We start from the raw sequence: 22415 nt of genomic DNA, 5'->3' as shown, positions 1-22415 counted from the left end.
ATTTATCATTAATTGCTTCTAGGGAGGACAAATTGGAATTTGAACTGGATATTGTTGATTATTTGAAACAAGACTTTTTATCTTTCAGACATTGCAAGAGAAAAAAGTAATTCCTTGCCCTCCATTTTATGAAGTAGATCATCCTGTAAGAGGTAAAATACTTTGTTTATAGCTGCCTGCTTAAAAAAAAATTTACATGATCCATGATGAGTTGTTTGTTTTAAAGTATATTAGTCAGGTATTATCATAAATTTCTCCATTTGCTGTCATCTACATATGTTATATCATCTATAGAATCATTGAATAAATTTTAGGTTCTTTTATATTTATGTTATTTCAGTTCACTATAGGAAACCAGTTTTTGATGTATTGCTCTAGGAAGTTTCTATCTGGGTTTTTTTGGGGGGGGGGTTGGTTTTGGGTTTTTTTGGTGAGGTATTTGGGGTTAAAAGACTTATCCAAGGTCATACAGTAAGTGTCAAATGTTTGAAACTGAATTTGAACTTAGGTCCTCCTGTCAGCAGGCCTTGTGCTTTATCTGCTTTGCCACCTAACTACCTCTCTATTTGTCTTTAGATGCATGTCAGTTTTCTTAGAAAATCCCCAGAAAAATTAATAACTATTTTGGCCTGATTTCGGCTTCTCAGTTTCTGTTAGTCAATGAAATTTTCTCCAAGTTCTAAAAAGTTAAGAGTAACTTGATTTCATATATTTAGATGATATTTTCATAGGATCTAATAGAATGAACAGTGAACAAATCATTGCTTCATCTTATTTTTTTTAATGATGGACTCATTATACTATTTCCCATTCTAGTTCTAGATGTGCTGTGGATTGGTACATATGTCTTCTCCATAGTGTATGCTGCAGCAGATGGGACCTTGGAAACCTCCCCAGATGTGGTGATGACTGTACTACCTGTATGTTTACTAATTTATATTTCCTACTTATGAACTTGATAGCATTAATTTAGGTATCCTTTTAACAAATTATTTTTTGTTTTAACATCTTTTCTTTTTCTTTGGAATATTTTATATTTTTTTACTTAGGTCTCAAGTACCAATCATTTATGTCTTCCCCTCTTAAAAAAACCCAACCCCCAACATATTCATACAGACACACACACACATATATAGGGGGGGTGTGTGTGTGTGTGTGTGTGTGTGTGTGTGTGTGTGTGTGTAGTAATCATCAAATAAAATAAAAATGTGAAGGATGAGTTCAAGGAACAAGCTTGTGTTAAAACAGTGATTAATGTTTTATTCGTGTTGCCCTATTTAAAACTGATTGGATTCATTTGATTATGAATTGAAATTCTTATATTAATTTAAGAAATAGCCTAACTAAAGTTCTGAGTATATGCCTTTGTCACTTGAGTTAATCTACTAGGAACTTAAGTATATTTGGGGCTTAATACTTATTTGAGAATAAATGAAGAGCACAAAGTGTTGTTTATTCATAGGGATTCTTTGATTTGTTAGTCAATCTGTGAAGTCACTGATATTGGTATTTCTTTAATTGGTGCAGATCACAAATCTCATCCACATCTTTTCATTGGATTCTATTCTTGTCCATATCCTACTGTAAATCTTCCCTGGAAGATTTACAAATACCAGGACTGGGAGAAGGGGAGGGGAGATAAGCATTTATATAGGGCCTACTATGTGCTAAGCACCATGCTAAGTATTTTACAAATATGATCTCTTTAGATCTATTGTGATCGAAATAATGGTAAACTGAAGAGCTAAGTTGTGAGATGATCAATTTATTAACAAAGCTAATTACAAATGAAACCCAAGACTCCTCAGGGACCAAGAATGCATCTGAGAGTCAAGATATTTTTTTTTTAATTTTTTTATTTATTTAAGACTGGGGTTAAGTGATTTGCCCAAGGTCACACAGCAAGGCAATTATTAAGTGTCCAAGGTCGGATTTGAACTCAGGTACTCCTCACTCTCAGGTCGGTTCTCTATCCACTGTGCCACCTAGCTGCCCCAAGACATCTCTTTTATAATCATACAGAAGAACCCCAAAATAGAAGATGACATCAGTCTGGCATAACAGAGATGTATCTCATTTCTGATAGATTAGTGCCAAGATTACTAATCACAAATTACATCAGTTTATTACATACAAGGCAGGCTAATAGCCTCTGAAAAGTCCAGTGGTTAGTAATATCTGATAGACAACAAGGAGTTTGTGGTATGCAAGGTACTGATTTCTGATAGATTAGAATAGGAATTAAAATTTGTGACTGAAGAATCCTGTGTAGAACTTAATGGAATTGAGGATGGTCAAATAGGGAGCTAAGAGCTGCAAGCTTAAGGAGTTCAGGGAGAGTTCAAGTTCACATACTGAAAGAATGTAACTAGTACAGCAACTTGATCATTAATACATAATAACTGATTAAGTCTTAATAAAATAGAGGAGATTATCCATTTTTAATTACACAGATCTTTGGGCCTAAATAGAGTACATAGACTGTATATCTATGTTGTCCTTTGTTTATCTCTCATTCTTGTATTTCTGTCCCTCCTTTTCCAGACATATTTCACTCCAAGAATATTTTTTATGTTGCTTCTGTCTTGTAGCCTACTCTTATTTGCCATGCCCTTTCATTGACTTATTTATAACTTTCAATATTTTGAGACTTTGGAAATTTTCGTTCAGTTCCATACACATTACTGGAAGAATTTTTTGTTAACAAGATGGATCTTTATTTTAACAAGATGGATCTTTATTTTAAGTGGAACCTTGGTATTATTTTTTTAAAATTTTATTTATTTTGAGATTTACAATTTTTCCCCTATTCTTGCTTCCCTCCCCCACCCCTCACAGAAGATAGTCTGTTAGTCTTTACCTTGTTTCCATGGTATACATTGATTTAAGTTGAATATGATGAGAGAGAAATTATATCCTTAAGAAAAAAAATAAAGTATAAGAGATAGCAAAATTATATAAGATGATTTTTTTTTTAATTAAAGGTAATAGTCTTTGGTCTTTGTTCAAACTCCACAATTCTTTTTCTGGAAACAGATAGGTGTTCTCCATCGCAGATATCCCAAAATTATGCATAATTGTTGCACTGATGGAATGAGCAAGTCCATTAAGGTTGATCACCACCCCTATTTTGCTGTTAGGGTGTACAATGTTTTTCTGTTTCTGTTCATCTCACTCAGCATCAGGTCATGCAAATCTTCCATGCTTCCCTGAATTCCCAACCCTCCTGGTTTCTAATAGAACAGCAGAAGAACCTTGGTAACATTAAAAACCCTGCATGATTTCCAAAAGCAACCCAGCCTTTCTTTTTATGTTCAATTTATTTTTCATTACCAGTGTTTGTCCAAGATTCATACTCATAGACTAGCTAGTTCTACAGGTTACCCATTTCTCTACATATTCCAATCTAGACAAGTGACATTTTTTAAATTCCTTGTTTTTTCTGATGTGGATAGTGAAGCTGACATCTTTTAAGTAATCTTGATGTCTCCAGCACAGGAGCACCCTGAAAAACTTTACTGTTTATTTTTTTGTTCAGTCATTTTTCAGTCATGTTTGATTGTTCACCACTCCATTGGGAGTTTTCTTGGTAAAGATACTGGAGAGGTTTGCCATTTCTTTCTCCAGTTCATTTTACAGATGAGGAAACTGAGGCAAAGATGGTTCTGTGATTTGCCCAGACTCTCACAGCCAAGAAGTGTCTGAGGCTGGAACACAGGAAGATGAGTTTACCTGATTGCAAGCCCAGTACTCTATCCACTGTGTTCCTTAGCTGCCCTTACTATTCAAAGGGAATCCATAGAATCATAGATTGAGAACCAAAAGGGATGTTAGAAATCCAACCCCCTCCTTTTATAGATGCCCAGAGCTACATACACAGTGTGTTAAGTTAGGATTCAAACCCAGGTCTTCTTAACTTTGAGTCTAATGCTCTATCTTCTACATTGCTGTGCCTCTCTCCAAGTGGATTCTGTCCTGGACATCCCTGTGACAGTGATATTTCTTTCTGTTGACTGTTTTTGCCTTACTTGATGTTAATCATTAGAAAAACAAATAAAAACAAAATTTTCAAGCACTCATATTTTCACCATAAAGATGGGAAGATATCTTGGAGTAGAGCTATGAAGGCAGTTATTTTGCTCTAATGAATCTGGGTGCTTTTTTATAGTTTAATAATGAATACAGGGGCAGCTAGGTGGCGTAGTGGATAAAGCACCGGCCCTGGAGTCAGGAGTACCTGGGTTCAAATCCGGCCTCAGACACTTAATAATTACCTAGCTGTGTGGCCTTGGGCAAGCCACTTAACCCCGTTTGCCTTGCAAAAACCTAAAAAAAATAATAATGAATACAGTACAATTTTTTTATTTTTTGTTCTCAATCATTTGTGTGACTGTAAAGATGTGGTCTTCTATAGAATGTCTTTCTGAAAACTTTCCTGTTCCTGTCTTTTACCTTTATCAAAGATGTTAATAATACTTGTGTAGAATATTCTTATCAGAATTTTCTAGGGATAGTAAAATAGGCATATGGGTCTTGACAACCCTTTATTTTAGAGGTAGGGGTGAAACTAAAGACTGGTTTTAAAAAACAAGTTTTACTGATACCTTGTTATATCACAGTCACTTCTAAATATATACTCTTTGCATGTTCCATTTAAGTATTAAACCTTTCCTTATAAGAAAAATAGTTAAGCAAAAACAATCAGTAGAGTAGATGCAACATTCTGCCTCTATTTCCCATGCAGGTTCCCCATTTCTTTGCCAAAAGGGAGGAAGATATATTTTCTTTTCTGTAATCTGGGACCAAGATTGGCCATTACAGTTACTTATAGATCTTTTCTTTCCATGTTCTCTTCAGTAATGTTATTGTGTTGACTGTATATTTTTCTTCTCATTTTGAATACTTTGGTCTTGAATTTCCTGAGTTTATCAATTCTACCTATACAGTAATGTTGTTTCATTTATATACACATTTCATTGATCTATTCTTACCCACTTGATTTCCATTTCTTTACTACCACAAAAAAATACTTCTTTGAATATGTAGACATGCAATCTTTCACCTTTTCTTGTGTAATTCCATTTTACACAGTGGTTAGAACTGCAATTTTTTTCCTAAGTGCTTGGAATTTTCCCTTCTTGTTGATATCTTAAGAATCAAATCACTTTAGTGCCATCAAAATTGCCTCATTCCAGCATGGCCTTTCTCTGGGTATATTTAGTCTAATCCCCACTGTTCTTCACTTTGTTTTTTTATTGCCATTTCTGTTTCCTTATGCAGGATGTTGGGAGCTGTGATATTAGAAGTTCCATCATCATTGATGGAGAAGAGAGTTGGTAGTGATAATTTTACAGATCTTTTCTATTTTTGCTTTGTTGTGTCCCTGTTTCATCTTTAAATGCTTTCAGGATTATCTGACTTAATTAGCTCTTGTTAGGTTTTCTGTAAATTTGTTTGTTTGTTTGTTTGTTTGCAAGGCAATAGGGTTAAGTGGCTTGCCCAAGGCCACACAGCTAGGTAATTATTAAGTGTCTGAGGCCGGATTTGAACCCAGGTACTCCTGACTCCAGGGCCGGTGCTCTATCCACTATGCCACCTAGCCGCCCCATATTTCATGATTTCTTAAAATTTAAATACATTTATTTTTGTTAATTGGAAATTATTTCTTGGGACCCTGAAGAATATATGGAATATTTGGAGGAAAGCAGTATGTCATTTATTCATTCTTTTTCCTTTTGCATGTTTATAGAAAAAAGAAGATAAGCACCCAGAAATATTTGTGAATTTTATGGAACCTTGCTATGGCAGCTGCACTGAAAGACAGCATCATTACTATCTCAATTATATTGAGGAATGGTGAGTATAGAACCCAGAAAAGGTATTTCTTCTCTCACTACCAGGTCAAATATAATATTTGTAGGTTTTTCTTTGGTAATTTTGAAGCTAAATACTGTGATAAACATCAACTAGGGCTAGACAGAAAGTTGTGACAGCTCCTACTTCCTGTCATCCACAGGTAATATGAAATTGCAGTTTAAAAAAATTTTTTAACTTAGTTTCAATGGTTGTTTATAGAGAAATTGGCATGTGAGGAACATTTCTACATTCTCCCCTGAGCGCAAGTGGAGCTGGAGCTTAAAATTAATAGTAGTGCTTCTTATATGGCAGAAAGAGATAATGCTTGTAAAGCATTTATTTAGCCAGTGCCTAGCAAGCATATGGTAGGCACTGAAGAAAAGTTTTACCTCCCTCCTCTCATATAACTTATAGCAAAGACATATTTACAGACTTTTTTTGCTGTTTGCAGAGAAGCAACAGGAGCTGATTTCTTTGTCTACCATTTTAAGTACTTATATTTGTCTTTAGAAATAAGACATCCAAAGATTATCAGCCCCATTTTTTTATAGTTATGGCAGTTAAGACTCAGAGACATTAAATCTCTTAACTTGTGTCACAAAGTTTATTTGTGAGAACCAGGTCTTTGAACCCAGATACTTCCTGAATCTAAATGTAGTCAGTCCTCTTCTGTATTTTGTTGTGTCTGTGCATTTTTATAAAATACTGTTATTATTTGATATTGATGCATCTTTCTCTTGAAGAGACCTGACGCTATTGGCTGACCTTATTTGATTATATTTCTTTTTTTTATTTTTTATTTTTGCAAGGCAGAGGGATTAAAATGACTTGTCCAAAGTCACACAGCTAGGTAATTATTATGTGTCTGGGGCTGGATTTGAACTCAGGTCCTCCTGACTCTAGGGCTGGTGGTCTATCCACTGTGCCACCTAGCTTCCCCTTTGATTATATTTCTTGACTCCAAAAGTGAAACATTGGTGTAAAATCCTTGCTGTTCTTTAGCTATATAGATCACACATCCCTTTAAATAATGAACAGAGAAATTAAACTTTCTGTTTTGACATAGTGATGTATTCAAGGTAAAACTCCTTTATAAATATTACTACTTCAAATCAGATTATACGCTCTACCTATGACATTGTTATGATTTGGATTTATTTCTTGAAGGGACCTAGTACTAGCAGCCTCTGCAGCCTCGACAGAAGTCAGCATCCTTGCCCGGCAAAGTGATCAGGTACCTTATTTTTCATGTGACATTTGTGATTTTCTAAGTAAAATTTCTAGAGGAATATGCAAATTAAAATTGAGAGATTAGAGTTAGGATATGTAAGTTCAATACCACTTTATTATTTCATATCTAGATACCTGAATAACATGCTGGAACTGTAAACAAAATGGGTCATTTGTTGTAAGAACAGGCAGCTTGCAAACACATCTAGGGTATCAGATTTAGTGGTAACCAAACACGTATGCCCTCAGGATCATTTGTGGTTCAGAGAAGTGAACTAGATAGCAAAACCATCAGCAGGGCAATTTGTTCCTTTGTGTGAATTGGGACTGAAAACTAATCTTTCTTTCTATTCACAGTAACTTTTTTCCATTAGCTTTCTTAAACCCATTTCTTCCCACACATCTGTATATGAAAAGTTGGGATTACCATAAAATAGTAGTTAACCCTCGATTATGTTTTCCACTGTGCATGGGGGTTGGAGTGAGAAGGTAGAGGTGGAAGTGGGAATGATTTAGATGGTTCATACAATGAATTATAGGTCATTTATGTTTGATCTTAGAAAAATAGTTAACATTCTTATGGCACATTCATGTTTACCAAGCACTTTCCATATGTAATCTCCTGCAGTCAAAGATTCATTCATTGTGGCAGGGAACTAAGCCCAAAGAGCTTACAAGATCATACAGGCAATTATTGATAGACAGTCAAGAGACCCTGATAACAGGTACTTTTTCTACTACTTAGGCCACTTCCACAAAATGTGTTTCTCTAATTCATTTTAAGGTGAAGAAAGTAAATCTATTTTATTGTAATATAGTTTGACTATTACTGCAGTTTAAGGAGGAGAAAGGAAATTTTCTAACCTCTAGATTCCTAAAACTGCCCTAGGTTTTCACCATTTTAATGCCAGATTGAATTTTAAATGTTAGAAAGAATGGTTAGATAGCAAATTAATCTAAGAGAAATGATTCTTCAATTATTCCCACATGAATGAGATAAAAGGCAAAATATGGATTGAAATAATTCTTCCTTTCCAGATTAACTGGGAATCCTGGCTTCTGGAAGATTCTAGCCGAGCAGAACTACCTGTTACTGATAAGAGTGATGATTCTCTGCCTGTGGGAGTTGCTATAGATTATACCAGTCAAGTAGAAATACCTGTCAGTAAGTGACATTCACTTTTAAGCTCAGAAGTGCAGTTCTTTCAAAAGAATGTTTGACTTTTCAAGCAAAATATCTCCAGAAACAAGTTAATTACAGATAAATTTCACTTTCTCCCCCCCTTAAACTTACACATAATCTTCATTTATTTTGGTGGCGTAATGTTTCCTGAAACCCTTATTTGGGAGTTATTGTTGTGACTGATACAGGAAATTATAACAAGAATCATCATTTCTCTCTAGAAACTTAAATTTTTTGTTAATGCCAAGGTATACCAGTTGGATTTTCATTCCTTGATTATTTTTATTTTCTTGATTATTTTAAATCATAGTGCTCAATATAATTTTCTGTGGACCAATTACTTATTAGAATGCTCCAACCATTTTAATGTCAGGTTGGTATCTGAACTCCTGAGAATTTGTGTAGCTAACCACTATATGTTGCCTGGAAGGCTTCCACAAAAAAGTTTGACCTACTCCTTCCAAACTCTAGCATTAGAAACAGGAATGGCATGCTTTTTCTCTAAAGCATTTCCCATTTGTCAATCATCAGGTTGTAATAGGCATGGAGTTTTAGAAGGATTGCTGGGGTATACTTGCTTTAGGTTTTATATCAGTGGTTCTCAAACAAGTAAATCTCATGTCTGTATAATATCTTACACCATTTCCATTTCATTCACTGCACTGTATCCTATAAGGATTTTTTTTTTTTGCAAGGCAAATGGGATTAAAGTGGCTTGCCCAAGGCCACACAGCTAGGTAATTAAGTGTCTGAGGCTAGATTTGAACTCAGGTACTCCTGACTCCAGGGCCAGTGCTCTATCCACTGCGCCACCTAGCCGCCCCCAATAAGGATTTAAAAGGAGTTTTGAGTCTCCCCTCTGGTTAAGGAGAATCAAATTTGTCTTGGTGGTACCACCATTACTAAATGACTATTCAGAGAGACAGCTCTGATCTACCTCAAACATTGAAGCATTTATTAATCACTGAAAGGGAAAGAATTTCAGGAAAAATTCAAGAGCTTTCTTCAAAATCCTTGTTTTACTGCCAGAGATGTTTCAAATTCTTGTTTTTGTCACCTATATCCTTATGAATTCTTTATTGTCGATATGTCCTTTCCCCCTTCTTTGCCCTATTCAAAGAGACAATTGTGTTTATACTAAAATTGTGGATTAACCATATGGATTTGAAAATCGTGTCTTTTCAAGCATGGAATCCAAATGTTATCAGTCTGGAGCTCTATACACCACCTACCATGTTGATGCTTGGCCAAATGCTGTGATTAAGAGAAATCTGCCTCCTAGTGTGCTAAACTTTGAGAGTGTATTCCAGTCAAGCACATTAAATTCTACAATATTATCAGTTTTATACAAGCCTCAGTCATGCAGGATTGGTCCAGAGGAGAAGCTGGTTCATTTGATTACCCTTGAAAAGTCTGAACTGACAAAAGTACATGTTTAGGATTCAACTGTGAATAAATGTAAAATTGTTTGACCTGCCTTTCAGTCCTCTGCATTACTTAACATATAATATCATTTTCCTGCTAGCAGTTCTGCTTAAGGATGCTTGTCCTTTTAATTTTAAATGTTTTGATAATTCATTCATAGTTTTTCCATACCTGGAGTCATTCTGAACCTACCCTCTGTTCAGCACCTTTGTCAGAATAATGAAATCATCTTCATAAAGACCACAACAGGAAGCTTTTTATCTAATAGCTGTGACTTTTTTCTTTATATAATTATAATATTAAAGTTAATATTCAAATCCCAGCAATTTTAGTCTCTTTGTAGGAAACCTGCTGCCTAATTTCTTGTCTCAACTAGTATCTCTGTATTCCCCAACTGACATCTCTCCTTTTTATCTTTCTCTTTAATAGATGACGAAAAGACTCTTCCTCCTGCTCCAGTTCTGATGTTGCTTTCAACAGATGGTGTACTTTGTCCATTTTATATGATCAATCAAAATCCTGGTCTCAGGTCTCTGATCAAGGCTCCAGAACAACTTACTATAGAAGGAGAACGACAGCCCAAATCATCAGGTAGTCACTCTCAAATTCTTTGTAGACATGGAATTTGTAGGAAGAAGCCAAAGAAACATAAATTGTGGTTATTCTGTTATGAGTTTAACATATTGAATGCAAGACATGCTTATTTATCATATCAAACTTCCATCTTCATATGGGACAGGGCATTCTAGACTTTCTTCCCTTCTGAATTCTTCCTTGTTTGTGGAAATTGGAAACTTGCTCTAGAACTTCGTCCTCAATCAGAATTTCCTGTAATACAGAGCCACATCAAACCCTTGTCAAGGAAGATTAGTTACTGCAGTATCTGGGAGAATCTTCTAGGTTAGGCTCAGGCATTGTGCCACAAGGACACATCTTAAGGTTCAATTCATATTTATATGCTAGAGCTGGATACAGAAACTCTTAGGCATACTACCTCCTTGTGCTGTGGTCAGTCATTCATATCGATAAGACTAGCAAGAGGAATCGAAGTCATTGTGGGTTGAGCAAGGGAGGATATTCTGAGATGCTTTGGTTCTGTGGTAAGAGCATTTAGGAGTTATAAGGAACCTGTGTTAATGTCCATCTCTGACACCTGCAGTGGAATCAAGGGTGCTTCACCTCTTTGGTCCTCAATTTTCTCATCTGTAAAAATATGAATAGTACCTGCAATGCTTATCTCCCAGAGCTGTAATGAGGAGCAAATGAGATAGAGGAGAGAAAAGCACTTTGCAAGTCTTAGAGTGAATGTAAATGTCAGTTATTATTGGATGCCTTTTCTTAAACCTTGTCCATTGGTACATTCCTAAATGACATTATGAAGATGCCTCGGCTACTAGTGAAGAAACTAGTAACCTAGTTATGACTAGGGACAAATGTCCTGGTTCCTTTATTTGTATGGAATTTCTTGAATCAAGACATTCACTGGTAGGCAGTATGATGTAATAACTTCCTTGGAGTCAGGAAGACTTGTACGTATATTGTATGTCATCTTAACTAAATTGCACATTAGTTACGTGACCCTGAGCAAGTCATTTAACCTTTTTCAAATCCATTTCCTCATCTATAAATAATAATAGCTCCTCCCTCACAGGGTTCTTGGGAGGATCAGATGAGATCAGCTATGGAAAGCAAAGTGCTTTGCAAACCTTGAAGCACTCAAGTGTGCACTAATCTGAACTGGTTGACAGCACTGAACTATACTGACTCTTTGCCTAAACCTCCTTAATAGGATTATTGAGATGACACACATTGTGATAAGTTCCATTGTATGCAACAAGCCTTGCTCAGGTTTACCTTCTTGTTTAAAAAAATCTTTTAAAAATTTATTTGGGGCGGCTAGGTGGCGTAGTGGATAAAGCGCCAGCCCTGGAGTCAGGAGTAACTGGGTTCAAATCCGGTCTCAGACACTTAATAATCATCTATCTGTGTGGCCTTGGGCAAGCCACTTAACCCCATTTGCCTTGCAAAAACCTTTAAAAAAAACCCATTTATTTATTATTTTATTCCTTGGTTACATGTAAAAACAATTTTTAGCATTTTAAAACTTTGAATTCCAAATCCTCTCTTCCTCCTGCCTCCTCCACTTTCTTAAGAAAGTAAACAACTTGATATAGTTTGTAAATGTGAAGACATGCAATACATTTCCATAAACCATGTTATAAACCCCCCCAAAAAAAAATGAATACCAAGAAAAATAAATTTTTAAAAAAAGTATGCTTCAGTCTGTCCTCAGACATCATCAACTATTCCTCTGAAACTAGATAACATTCTTTATCATAAGTCCTTCAGAGTTGTCTTGGGTTACAGTATTGCCAGAAAAAAAAACTTAAGTCATTCACAGCTGATCATCCTACAATACTACTTTTACTTTGTATACAGTACATTTCACTTTGCATCAGCTCACATATGTCTTTCCAGGTTCTGCTCATTATTTCTTATTAGCAGAATAGCATCCCATCATAATTGCATTTTGTTTCAACCTAAATACCACCTAGTATAAATATCCTTGTACAAATAGATCCTTTTCCTTTTTGTTAATTATCTCTTTTGTAATACAGACCTACTAGGTTAAAGGGTAGGCTTGCCCAAGGCCACACAGCTAGGTAATTAAGTGTCTGAGACCGGATTTGAACCCAGGTACTCCTGACTCCAGGGCCGGCGCTTTATCCACTACACCACCTAGCTGCCCTATGGGTAGGCATAATTTTATAGCCCTTTGGTTGGAATTCCAAATTGCTCTAACAGACTGGTTGAATCAATTCACAACTCCACCAACAGTGCACTAATGTCTCATTTGCACAATGTCCCCTCCAATATTTATGATTTTCCTTTTTTATCCCATTAACCAATCTAATAGGTACAATGTCATACTTCTCTTCTTAAAAGTATTTGTTTTATACATAATTACTGGGAATTCTTATTCAATAGTGTGTGAAATATGAAAACTTGATGTAAATGCCAGTTTTCATTCTTGATCTTTCCCGATGACTAAGACTGTTCTTCCATAAGTCTTGAAGTCACCCAGGTCTTTATTTTTGGACTAGTAAAGGAGAGAGAACTTTAAGCAGAAAATAGAAGTGAACAGATGCTGGGAGCACACTCTTCATCCAGGGAGTGTCCTTAACTAAATTTTTAGTTTTTAAAGCTTTCATCATCCTTCCCCACCTTTACTATTGTACTATGTATCATCTAGGACAGGCACCAGAAAGAGGACAGTAGAACATTTATAGAACATTTATATAATTATATTGGACTGCATATATGTGTGTACACACACACACACACACACACACACACACACACACACACACACACTGCAGTATCGTTTTCAAATTATGTTAAGTTTCTAAGAGAATTTGTGTTGATAATGATCAGCATGTATGAGTGGGCTCCTCAGAAGTATTAACTCTCACTTGATTTTCTAGGTACACATAGTTGCCCATAAAGTCTTTTGATACCAAAAAACATTTAAAAAATTTTTCTTTGTCAGTGTTCTTCAAAGGATATTATGTTTTAAGTTCTAGTGACAGAACATGATGAACCCTGGGTTCAAATTCCCTCTACAGCCATTTTTTTTATCATTTTTCTTGACTAAATCTCAGTTTTCTCAATCATAGAATAGAGTTGATTATTAAATTCATGAATCTATCAGGTGGTTGCAAGGAAAGTGTATTGTAAATGATGCAGCACTAACTTGGAGATGGTGGCACTTCAGATGTTTCTTCTAGTCAAATTTGCATGAGATCCTGTATTACAAAACTAACTTCTTCAGTCACAGGAGGAGAATTGAAAATTTTTTCATCTACATCCAGAAACAGGGATATAATCTAATTATCTAAGAACACTTTCCCCTTAGAGTTAACTAATAAAATTTTTATTATTAAGTCTTTAATCTTCTAATGTAATCTCTTTTTCCTTGTACCCATTTGTGGTTAGGTATACTTATACTTCCTTTTTATTTTGTAATATTTGATGTTTAAGTGATAATGGTCTTCTTTTCAATTATTTTTTATCTCCTCTTCTAGGAAGTACTCCCACAACCCCAACCACCACTCAGGCCCCTCTGAAGCTTGAACCATCACCAGTTCCAGCTCCAACTCCAGCTCCTGGTTCTGTCCCACCCTTATCCCTTGCCACATCAACTACCACTTTCATTCTGCCTACAGTTACTCTCCCTGCTGCCACCTTCCCATTTGGCTCTTCTTCTTTGAAATCATCCAATTTGATGTCAGGTGATCCCCTTCCTTATTCCTTTTCCTCAGATAGCTCCAAACCAACCCTAAGCTCTGCTGTAACTAGTGCACCAACCTTCTCTTTTACACCTCCTTCTAAAGCCCCCTTGGCCTCAGCCCCGAACCTAGCCCCTATGACTACCTCTGCATCTTCCTTCTATTTTGGATCTCCTGCTTTTAAGCCTGCAGTGGAAAATAGTCCAGTGGCTAATACTTCACACATGGGGGCAAAGACATCATTCCCACCTACAAGCCCTGCAGCCAAAGTAAACCTGAATGAAAAGTAAGTGATACTTTCTGAGAGAACTGGATTTTTCTTTGTGATACATAGAAATATTTAGAGATTTTCCTTTGATTAGTGAGGTAGAATCCAGAGGACTTGTATTCAGATTTATATGGCACTTCCCATTAGACTAAATTCCTTTAGGAGGAGGAGCTGTGTCTTCTACTTCTTTTGCCTTCCTCTTACTGTACTTCTGGATCCTTCACACTTAATAAATGCTTGATAAGTAGGAACATGATTAAGTGAGTGTTCTTTTGACAAAAGGCAAAAGAAGGAATCTCCTTGGTTGGAAGGCTTTTTCTTTTGCCCCAAAGGTTGAACAGATGCTGAAAGTAGTTCTCTGTTATGGCAAATTTAGTAGTTCATATTCCTGTTAAATATTTATTTGATAGGAGGGTTGAATAGTTCATTTTCAAATCAACAGAATTTTCAGTAGTATTCACATTTTCTTACAACATGTACCCCTTGAAAGCAATATTCAAGGCATTTGTATTAGGAATATTTCTGTCAATAATTAATTATCTTTTGGGGGTGTTATTTTTATTGGTATGGGAAAGAAATATTTGTAATAGACTCTTGGAATAGTTTGCTCTTTTTGCAGGAATCCTACTGGGGAATCATCTACTCCCATCAGCACTTCCCAAAGCAACTCTTCAGTGCTGTCATTTTCCTCAGCTTCCAAATCGGTTTCTGCTGGCCCTGTCAGTCACTCCACACCTCTCTCATCTTCATCTAGCTCAGTTTCAGCAAAGTCGTCTGTTTCTCCCTCTGTTTCAGGTATGTTTTTAAGTAGATAGCTTTAAAGGAATTAGATTTTCAATGGGAAAGGGGATAGAGGCTAGACTGATAATTTCATTGGTAATTCCCAGTAATGTCCTTCTCAGCGCAGGTCAGCATTTACAATTCTTAGAGAATTATTTAAACTAGTGAATATATCAAGTGGTTGTAGGGAAAGTGTATTGTAAATGATGGAGATGGTGGCACTTCAAATGTTTCTTCTTCTAGTCAAAACTGCATGAGATCCTGTATTACAAAACTAACGTCTTCCAAGTCACAGGAGAATTTAAATTTTTTTCATCTACATCCAGAAATAGGGATATAATCTAAGTGTCTAAGAACACTCTCCTCTTAGAGTTAACTAAGGATCACTAAGAGATTAAAAGATTTGCCCGAGTATGTCAGATTTGGAACTTGAACCCAAGTCTTCCTAGTCAGTGTTGACTCTAACCACTGTACCATTCTGCCTCAAAAAATCTCAAAGTACTTTTTTTTCCAGAGTTTTTTAGGTAAGAATTAAGAGAATGGAAAAAGTTATTTCTTTCTCCTCTCATAGCTAGAATGAGTTATTATGTATTTTATATTCTCATAGTTAGTAGAATCTGTAGATTACATGGTGTTATGGATCCTATACTGTGATTAGCAGGTTTCCTTGTCTCCTTATCATTCTTCACAGAACTGAGTGTACTTGGTGATTCAAATAATGAGGCCTAGTGGTCAACCATCTGCATTTAGTGTCTGTCTCAGTCCCCTGTGGACTCTAAAATGATTCATTAAAGGGCAGATATGAGGATGGGCCTCCAATGACTATTATACTTGTCACCTGAGCACAAAGCAGTCATATATGAATGATTTTTGAAGATGTCAAAACCATGAACAATCTGTCACAGAAAGGGACAGCAGTAGGCAGCCCAGGAAGACCAAGCTGAAGGGCAATGCAGGCAGTTTCTAGTGCATTTCCTTTGCCCATTCCTGTTTGTAATTTGGTATCATGAGTTATTTCCTGAATTAAAATAGTGGTTTAAATGTATATAGCATTTTATATTTTATCAAACCCTTTCATCAAAGAAACCTTATGAAGTAGGTAGTGCAAGAAGTAGTGACTTCATTTTATCAGTCAATCCACAAATGTTTATTAAGAATCTACTCTACCAGGCAGAATCCTGGGCATTTACATTCTTAATGGGGTGAGAAAATTTATACTTTGAGAGGCTTGGCTTCTTCCTGTGTTACCATTTTGACTTTAAGCACTAGAAAGAGTTTTCATTTTCAGTAAACCTACAGTTTCTCCTAGCTCTATCAGGTTGGTTTCACCAAAGGAGGGTTATTCTCTCTCAAGAACAGCTTGCTTTGCAGCAGCTAGGTGGTGCAATGGATAGAGCACCGGCCCTGGAGTCAGGAGTACCTGGGTTCAAATCCAACCTCTGACACTTAATAATTACCTAGCTGTATGGCCTTGGGCAAGCCACTTAAACCCCATTTGCCTTGCAAAAAAAAAAAAACCAGCCTTCTTTGAATTAACTCTTCTTACCTGGGAGAGAAGTCCTGGTACTGCTTATCATATTAGCTTAATCTTCTGCTGCTGGATTTTCCTTACTTCCTCTTCCTGTAGAAATATTTCTATACTGACTGTATTTTTCACTTTTATTTATCATCCCCCCCCATCCCACCCTCTTCAATTTGAGGGAACTATTTTCAATCTCTGAAGATACAGTGAATGAGGGAGTGGAGAGAAATGACATTATTTGAGTCAATATTGTTATTGTCAGAAATGCCAGCAGCAGATCTTTGATTCTCATCTTTGGTCCCCACTCAACTAGCACCTGTGGCTAACTGGATCTTGTCTGAATGTTTTCACTAATGATAACTGTAGCAGCCTTTCATACATTGCCACGACTGAAAATCTCTCTAAGAAAGATTATTATGCACCTTATTTCTTTCTGAAATTGGGTCACCACAGATTATGTAAGTGTGGTGTATTATGATTGATTTATTTAATTGTCTTTACAGGGCGGTCATCCCAGAGCAGTCCAGTATCCTCAATGGTGCAGAAATCAGCCAGGATCACTGCTCCAGTGGCAAAGTCAAGTACTACCCAGGTACTGAATTCTTGGATTCAAGAAAAATTTTATACATACTTTTTGATAATCTCATTTAAGTAAATATTTTTGAAAATATTCCCTTGTTTTGGAATTTTTTTGAAGAATCTCTTCTTCAATGAAATTAAAATATCAAAAAATGTGAGGTTTTGATAAAGTTAGTGTATTGTACACTTTATCTCAGACTAAAAGATCATAGCTTTATATTCTCTCTTCACTCACTCATTCGTTTTTGTATTATGGAATGTCTGCTTTTCTTCCTTATTTCTTTTTTTTTTCTTAAAACATTTTTTCTCCCAGATACATGCAAAAGCAAGTTTCAACATTTCAAAATCTTAAGTTACATATTCTCTCCCTTCTTCCCACTCTACTTCCCCCATTGAGAAAGCAAATTACTTGGTATAGGTTAAAAATATATAGCCATGAAAAAACATTACTACAGTAGCCATGTTAAAAAAAAAAAGTAAACATATCCCCTCCCCTCCCCCCAAACACAAAGAAAGAGAAACCTCAAGAAAAATAAAGTGAAATAAAAAAAAGTATGTTTCACTTTGTATTCAGACACCATCAGCTCTTTCTTTGGGATAGATAGCATTCTTTATCATAAGTTCATTAGAGAAATTGCTTCAATATATTTTTCCACAGTTGCTTTTGCTAGCTCTATTTCCCTCCATCCTATTCCTCCCTACCCCCATTAATTCAATTCTCTCCCTCCTTCCACTCTGTCCCTTCTCAAAAAGTATATTGTATCTGACTACCCTCTCCCACAAAGTAAGATAGGTTTCTATCCCAGTTGAAGAAGGTATATTTTATTCCCTCTCTGAGCCACTCTGAGAATAAAGGCTCACTCGCTCCCCCTCCACATCCCCCCCCCTTTCCTTGCCTCTTTTTTGTAAAATAACTTACCCCATTCTACCTCTCCTTTCCCTTTCTCCCAGTACATTCCTTTCTCTCCCATTGACTCCATCTTTTTAATATATTATAAATCTTCAGATTCAACTCCCTCCTGTGCCTTGTCTGTATATGCTCCTTCTAACTGCTCTAATTAAGGTGAAGGTTCATGTGAGTTATCATTATCATCTTCTCATGCAGAAATTCAGGCAGTTGATCATCACTAAGCCCCTCATAATTTGCCCTTTCCATCCACCCTCTATATGCTTCATCTGAGTCCTGTACTTGAAAATCAGACTGATCAGACTTTTGTTCACCTCTGATCATTTCATCAGAAAAGTTTGAAATTCCCCTATTTCATTTAAGTCCATCTTTTCTCCTGAAAGAGTATGTTCAGTTTTCTTGGATAGTTGCTTCTCAATTGTAATCTAAGCTCTTTTGCCTTCCAGAATATTGTATTAACAAACCCTAGGAACCCTTAATGTAGAAGCTGCTAAATCTTGTGTTTTCCTGACTGTAGGTCCACAATATTTGAATCGTTTTTTCTGGCTGTTTAAAATTTTTTCTCCTTGATTCGGGAGTTCTGAAATTTGACTATATAATTTTTTTATTTAATTATTTTAAACTTTTGTACAAGTGATTTTTTTATACATTACTAAAATATTCTTGCTTAAGAGTAAACATAATACCCTTCTCCCCCAAAAAATATAGACCCCCATGAGAAATAAAGTAAAAGAAAGAGAAAAAAATGTGTTTCAGTCTGTGTTCTGATACCATCAGCTTTGTCTCAGGTGGATCACATTCTTTATAAGTCCATCAAAAGTTACTTCATATTTTTCCACTGTTGTTGTTGTCGATTGTAATTCTCTCTGTCCTTACCTCCTCACTACCTTATATTATATTTTCTCTCTACTTTCACTCTGTCCCTCTTCTTAAATGTTCTGTAGGGTAGCTGAGTGGCGCAGCAGACTTATCACCACCCCTGAGACCCAACAACCACCCAGACCCGTGGTCCCGGAAAGGCCCCCCCCCCAATCCCAGCCCCTTACAAGAAGTAAAAAAGAAAATGTGTTATGTCTGACTATTCTCTCCTGTGTCTACCCTCTCCTCTATCACCCACATCCCCACCCTTCCCCTTTCCCCCCTCTCTCCTTTTTACTCTAGATGTCTATACCCTATTGTGTATGTTGTTTCCTCCCTGAGCCATTTCTGATGAGGGTGAATGTTTGCTCATTCCCCCCTTGCCTTCCCCTCTTCCATATCATTGCAATAGCTCATTGCAATAAAATTAAAAAAAAATATCTTTTATATGAAATATCTTAGCCTATTCCACCTCTCCTTTCTCTTACTCCCTTTTAGCTATTGATTCCATTTTTTACAATATATTATATCTTCAAATTCAACTCTCTCCGGTGCTTCATCTATATAAGCTCCTTCTACCAGCTCTATTGAATGAGAGGTTTCATATGAGTATTATCAGTATCGTTTTTCTGTGCAGGAATACATGCAGTTCATCATTAAGTCCCTCATATTTTACCCTTCTCCTCCACTCTCTATGCTTCACCTGAGTCCTGTATTTGAAGGTCAAACTTTCTGTTCAGTTCTGGTTGTTTCAACAGGAACATTTGAAATTCCCCTGGTTCATTGGAAGTCCATCTTTTCCCATGGAAGAAGATGTTCAGTTTTGCTGGGTAGTTGATTCTCAGTTGCATTCCAAGCTCTTTTGCCTTTCGGAATATTATGTTCCAAGCCCTACGAGCCTTTAATGTAGTTGCTGCTAAGTCCTGTGTGATCCTGACTGCAGCTCCATTATATTTGAATTGTGTCCTTCTGGCTGCTTTTAATATTTTCTCTTTGACTTGGGAGTTCTGGAATTTGGCTATTATATTCCTAGGGGTTATTTTTGGATCTCTTTCCGAGGGCGATTGGTGGATTCTCTCAGTTTCTATTTTGCCCTCTGCTTCTAGGATATCTGAGCAATTTTCCTGTAGGAATTCTTTAAAAATGATGTCAAGGCTCTTTTCCTGATCATGACTTTCAGGTACCCTAATAATTTTTAAATTATCTTTCCTGAATTTGTTTTCCAGATCAGTTGTTTTTTAAATGAAATGTTTCATATTTTCTTCTAATTTTTCATTCTTTTGGTGTTGAAATTGTGTCTTGAGTTCTTACAGAGTCATCAGCTTTATTTAGCTCCATTCTACATCTGAGGGATTTGTTTTCCTCAGAGAGCTTTCTTCTCTCTTTTTCCATCTGGCCAGTTTTGCTTTTTAAAGCATTCTTCTCAATAACTATTTGAACTGTTTTATCCATTTGACCTAGGATGGTTTTTAATATGTTATTTTCTTCAGGATTTTTTTGGATCTCCTTGACTAAGGTGCTGACTTCTTTTTCATATTTTTCCTTCAACTCTCTCATTTCTTTTCCCAATTTTTCTTCTATCTCCCTTACTTGATTTTCAAAATCTTTTTTGAGCTCTATCATAGCCTGAGCCCAACTTTCATTTTTCTTGGAGTCTTTAGATGCAGAAGCTTGTACTTCCTCATCTTCAGATTGAGTGCTTTGATTCTTCTTGGGATCATAGACAATGTATTTCTCATTGGTGTTCCTCTTTTTCTGTTTATTCATTTCTCCAGCCTGTGCCTGGTTTGGGGGTGCTTCCTGAGCTTTTGAGTATTATTGGGACACCACCCCCCCACAGGGTTCTCAGTGTGTGAAGCTCTGACTTCCCTTCTGGTCTGTGAATGACCACAAGCGCACCCGTCAGCCACAGGAGCTGAGGTGTGGGGGGGGGGGGCTGCTGTTCTATGGGGGGCCTAGACTGCAATCAGGATCTGAATGTGGTCAGAGCCCCAGAGTCCTATTCCAGGTACAGAGGACAAATCTCAGAAGTCTCCCCTACCTTCAGTGGGCTTCAGGTGCCTGGGCTGCCAGGGTTGCCATTGCTATGCTGACTGCCGCAGCTGCCCTGATCACCTGGGCTTTGCGTGCTTTCTCTGGCAGAGGTCCCATCTGCTGATCCTCCAATTTGTGCTTGGTATTCCCTGGGATGTAGGTCAGGAAACTGTGTGAGCCCCAGCTTCCAGGCGCCCTGAGGTCGCCTCCAGGAGGCTGAAGTTCTTTCACTCTGGTGGGCTGCCCCCTAACCCCATGGAGCGGAGCCTTTCCACTATTTTCCAGGTTACCTTGGTCTGGAGAATTGCCTCACTGGATCTTTCTGTGGGTTCTGTCTCTTGAAAATTTAGAATCATAATTTTAAGATTTTTTAAAATATTATGGAAAGAACATCTAAGTGAAGATCTCCTGTCACCATCTTGGCTCCACCCCTTGACTATATATTTTTCATTTTACCCTCTGCTTCTGGGATCTTGGGACAGTTTTCCTGGATTACTTCCTGAAAAATGAAGGCTACGCTCTTATTTTGGATATGATTTTCAGGTAGTCCAATAATTTTAAAATGAACTTTTCTGGATCTTTTTTCCGAGTCAGATATTTTTCCAATGAGATATTTCACATTTTCTTCTAGTTTTTTATTCTTTTGGTTTTGTTTTATTATTTCTTGATTTCTCACAAAGTGACACCAGCTTCCCTTAGCTCCATTCCCCATTTGAAGGAATTATTTTCTTCAGAGAGCTTTTTTATCTTTTTTTCCCATCTGGCCAATTCTGCTTTTTAAGGGCTTTGCCTCCCCATTGACCTTTTGGACTGCTTTTTCCATTTGACCCAAACTGGTTTTTAAGATGTTATTTTCTTGACTATTTTTGGTATCTCCTTTACCAAGCTGCTGACTTGGTTTTCATGATTTTCCCACATCACTCTCATTTCTCTTAAGAATTTTTCCTCTACCTTCCTTTTTTGATTTTCAAAATTTTTTTTGAACTCTTCCATAGCCAAATATTGCATATTTTTCTTGGAGGATTTGGATTCAGAAGCTTTGACTTTGTTATGTTCTGAGTGTGTATTTTGATCCTCCATAGGACCAAAGTAATTGCTGAGTTTGGATTTTTTTTCTTCTGTTGTTTGCTTATTTCCCAAATTCTTTGTTAAGGTGGGGCTCTGCTTCCAGGGTGAAAGATGCATTGTCCTAAGTTTTTGAAGATTTGGGGGGGGGCTGCTATTTTCAGGAACCTGCAAGTTCTCAATTCCTTTATTGTCTTATGAGGGGCTGTGCTCTGTTTTGTGAATGATCACAAGCACTCTTATCTGCCCTGGAACTATAGGAGGGTCCCTGTCTTGCTGCAGGCTATAAGCTCAGTTGAGACAGGGGCTTCACATTGAGACCCAGATATGATTATGGGTGAAACAACAGAATCTTGCTTCAGGAATAGCAAAGAGATCTCTGCAATCTCCTCTGACCCCCTTATCATCCATAGGCTGAA

General features: G+C 36.7%; 1 protein-coding gene across 2 annotated transcripts in view; it reads left to right on the top strand.

Moving 5' to 3' along the window:
• The window catches only part of NUP214 (nucleoporin 214), a 110011-nt gene that overhangs the window by 5278 nt on the left and 82318 nt on the right, over positions 1–22415 (top strand). For both annotated transcript variants that reach the window (XM_074210899.1, XM_074210898.1), the window contains exons 6-14: positions 89–152; positions 817–920; positions 5750–5856; positions 7024–7090; positions 8125–8251; positions 10124–10285; positions 13780–14269; positions 14871–15046; positions 17057–17145. In XM_074210899.1, coding sequence (XP_074067000.1) covers positions 89–152; positions 817–920; positions 5750–5856; positions 7024–7090; positions 8125–8251; positions 10124–10285; positions 13780–14269; positions 14871–15046; positions 17057–17145 — 1386 coding nt within the window. The remainder of the gene's footprint in view (positions 1–88; positions 153–816; positions 921–5749; positions 5857–7023; positions 7091–8124; positions 8252–10123; positions 10286–13779; positions 14270–14870; positions 15047–17056; positions 17146–22415) is intronic.

The sequence above is a fragment of the Macrotis lagotis genome, chromosome 1 (assembly GCF_037893015.1).
Source record: "Macrotis lagotis isolate mMagLag1 chromosome 1, bilby.v1.9.chrom.fasta, whole genome shotgun sequence".
Taxonomy (NCBI): domain Eukaryota; kingdom Metazoa; phylum Chordata; class Mammalia; order Peramelemorphia; family Peramelidae; genus Macrotis; species Macrotis lagotis.
Note: the sequence above shows the minus strand (reverse complement) of the source record. Positions and strands in the feature narration are given on the sequence as shown.